This window comes from Nanorana parkeri, unplaced genomic scaffold (genome assembly GCF_000935625.1).
Source record: "Nanorana parkeri isolate BGI_ZX_2015 unplaced genomic scaffold, ASM93562v1 scaffold1795, whole genome shotgun sequence".
NCBI lineage: Eukaryota > Metazoa > Chordata > Amphibia > Anura > Dicroglossidae > Nanorana > Nanorana parkeri.
This window is the reverse complement of record NW_017308063.1, coordinates 198027-201089: the sequence shown is the minus strand read 5'-3', so window position 1 is coordinate 201089 and position 3063 is coordinate 198027. Positions and strand designations below refer to the sequence as shown.

General features: G+C 39.2%; 1 protein-coding gene across 1 annotated transcript in view; it reads left to right on the top strand.

Annotated features, from left to right (window-relative positions):
- The window catches only part of LOC108799731 (indolethylamine N-methyltransferase-like), a 7224-nt gene extending 4607 nt beyond the window's left edge, over positions 1-2617 (top strand). Inside the window, exons 2-3 of the mRNA XM_018571627.1 lie at positions 1091-1298; positions 2092-2617. Of these exons, the coding sequence (XP_018427129.1) occupies positions 1091-1298; positions 2092-2530 (647 nt within the window). The 3' untranslated portion in view covers positions 2531-2617. The remainder of the gene's footprint in view (positions 1-1090; positions 1299-2091) is intronic.
- The last annotated feature ends 446 nt before the right edge of the window (positions 2618-3063 follow it).

Below are 3063 nucleotides of genomic sequence, written 5' to 3'. Positions count from 1 at the left end.
CAAACTACCCCACCTACACCCTTAAGGCTGTGACACACTGCACGCAAAGCCGCGCAGAACGGTGGTGCGCTGCTTTCGCCTGCAGTGTGTCATGTAATTTTCTCTCCGGCGTGTCAGCTTGCGAGGCCAGAGACCTTTCCTGGTGCCTGTACCTCCAAACAATGCTCTGTTCTCCAGTTCACGTCCTCTAAGGTGTGTTGGGAAACTGACACTTCCAGCAGTGTTGATTTCCTTGGTCTAGTGCAGCTCCCATAGTTCCTCTTGCTGACCTTCATGTCACAGTACGAAACAGGTTGTGGAAGGAGGCAATGAAAACTGCAAGGGACCCAGGAGATGGACACTCCCAGAAGTGTCCATTTCCCTGCAGGGTTCAGATGATGGGAACTGGTGAACTAAGCGGTGTTCAGTGGCGCAGGCATCGGGAAAGGTGAGTATTTACAATCTTCTTTTACAGGTAACAGGGATCTGACTTTCTATTTTTTACAGCAGTGCTGCTTTAATGTCATCTGCTTCTCTTTATAATTGATCAAAACCCAATCACAAAACCTTCATATAAGCTTTAACATGTTATTGCTTTTCTTTAAAATATATGGTGATCTTGTCATGAAGGTTCTTGTTCAAGCACTTCCTGTTATAGGGTGACAACTGTCTCCCAACTGTGCTCCTGCATTGTCACCCTGCTACATGCACCTACAAGCAGCCATAATGATACACATTGCATGGGTATGGTCCACCATTGTCACTATCAGTAAACTAGCCCAAAACAATAATCTGTAGTAGATGCTGGAGCGAGGGCCTATAGACTGGAAGTGTCTGAGAACAGCTGGGGAGATCAGCAGCACTGAAATGCAGAAAGAATGAAAACAATGTGTAAAACATTTTTTTGTAATGGAATAAACATGGCAATGATTTATGATACACAATGCATTAGCAAACTATATATCATCCGGTTATGATTTAGAGCTACTTTAGGAGGCATACTGTACATATGTGACAGTGGGAGAAAAATGCACAAACACTAAAAACTGTATTAAAACATAATTTAGGCTATATGTAACTATTTACATGTGATTTCTATTATTCTAAAAAGGAGGTGTGAAGGGAAAAACTCTAATTGACATTGGACATGGACCTACCATTTATCAGGACCTCTCAGCTTGTGAAGCTTTTGAAGAGATCATTGGAGCAGACTACACAGATCGCAATAGAGAGTACTATGAACGAAGCCTTAGAAATGAGCCTGGAACATTTGACTGGACAGGAGCTATACAGAAAGTCTGTGACCTGGAAGGAAAAGGGTATGGTTAAACAATTTTGATTCCAGAGCTTATACAAGGGAACCCAAGGTGTGCAGTAACAACACTGTCACACTGGACACTTGGGGTAGTAGGGCCATTCAAGTACCAAGACCCCTCCCCTCTTCCACCATGGCCCCCAAAATGTTGGTTAAAGCTTGAAGTTTACTTTGCCTAATGGTAGGCCTGACCATTAATATGGCATCAGAAATGGTCAAAAATGAAATAGTGTATGATGATAAAATGGCTGTGGCCTAAAATTGTGTGGCTGAACACTTTTAGGTGAGAATTTTACTGTAGAGGTGTTTAAATGTGGGGGTGGGGCTAATGTGCCAGTATCTTTTATGACTGTATTTACAGTCTTTAAAACATGCCATTCATATGAAGTTATGGAGCAGTTTATTTTGGATATTTATTTTAGTGACAGTGTCAATTTAAGTACAGATTAATTGTCTCAGTCGTGTTTATTGTTGTACATGCATCCTAACAGGCCTTATGCTCACATCTCATTAGTTGTACATTAATTTTTAAATAAAAGAATAGTTTTTCTTGACCAATGGATATGTTGTCTCACATAAGAGGTGCAGGTTGTCCCAAAATACATTTTCCATCTTAGTTGCTTATCAGCTGTCTAAGTAGTCTCTTGGCTAAGACAAACACAAAGCCAGAAGGAAGAGCAGAGTAAATGATAATTACCTCCTGGCTCAGCATATGAGTTGGCAATGAGCAAGAACTCTTGATGCTTGATCCCTGTATTTTATGATCTAAATAAAATCTAGCATTTTTTTTTTTTTAGAATGACGGTGGAAGAGAAAAGGAAGAAGTTGCAAAATACAGTGAAGAAGACCATAAAGTGTGATGTTTTGAAAAGCAAGCCAATGGAACCGCTAGTTCTGCCGAAGGTTGACTGTGTAATAACTCTTGGGTGTTTGGAATGTGCATGCAGTGACCTTGATACCTATAGCAGAGTGCTTAAAAATGTTGCATCTTTGATAAAAATAGGAGGGCATCTGATTGTAACTGAAATTCTAAACTGTAGCTCTTACTTACTTGGAGGTAAGAGGTTCTCCTGTTTGGTGTTGACTGAGGAGTTTATGAGAAGAGCTATTGTTGAGGCAGGCTTTGCCATTGTGGATTTGGAAGTCATACCCAGAAAGTATGATAAAGAGCAATATGAGCTCTGTAACCATGACTCCAGCTTGTTCGTGCTTGCACGAAAAGAGCGAGATGTTTAGAAGAAACTTGATAAAATATAGAAACATCATCACTGCTCACTTATCTATTACTACACTATAGCTACTTATTTTAAATAAAATATAACAGAAAAAATATGAAGTCCTGTAAAATTTAATGGGGTGTGCAGTAGAACAAATAAGTCATTCAATCTACAACTCACATTGATCAATTATATAATCTCTATGAAAAGCATATATTTCAGGAAAAAAAGCCTTGTGTTTACTAAAAGCATCCTTTCAATTCAGTTATTCAATCTATATTTTTAAAGTTTCCCCTCAGCTTTGCACTAATAGCAAAGCCAATCTGTATCTTTAAGGAATTGTTTATCCATACACATCCTGTCTGCCCTTTATCCAGATGTATGCAATATCCTAAAGTAAAACGAACCTACCCTAATCATTTCTAAATTAGCCAGATTGAAATGCAGGGACCTTGTGATGACTGGAAGTCCTAGAATTAGTCTTTAGATCAATCCTTGTGTTTCTATGGAGCCTCTTGGTATAGAATTAAATCATGTTATTCTGTGTCTAAC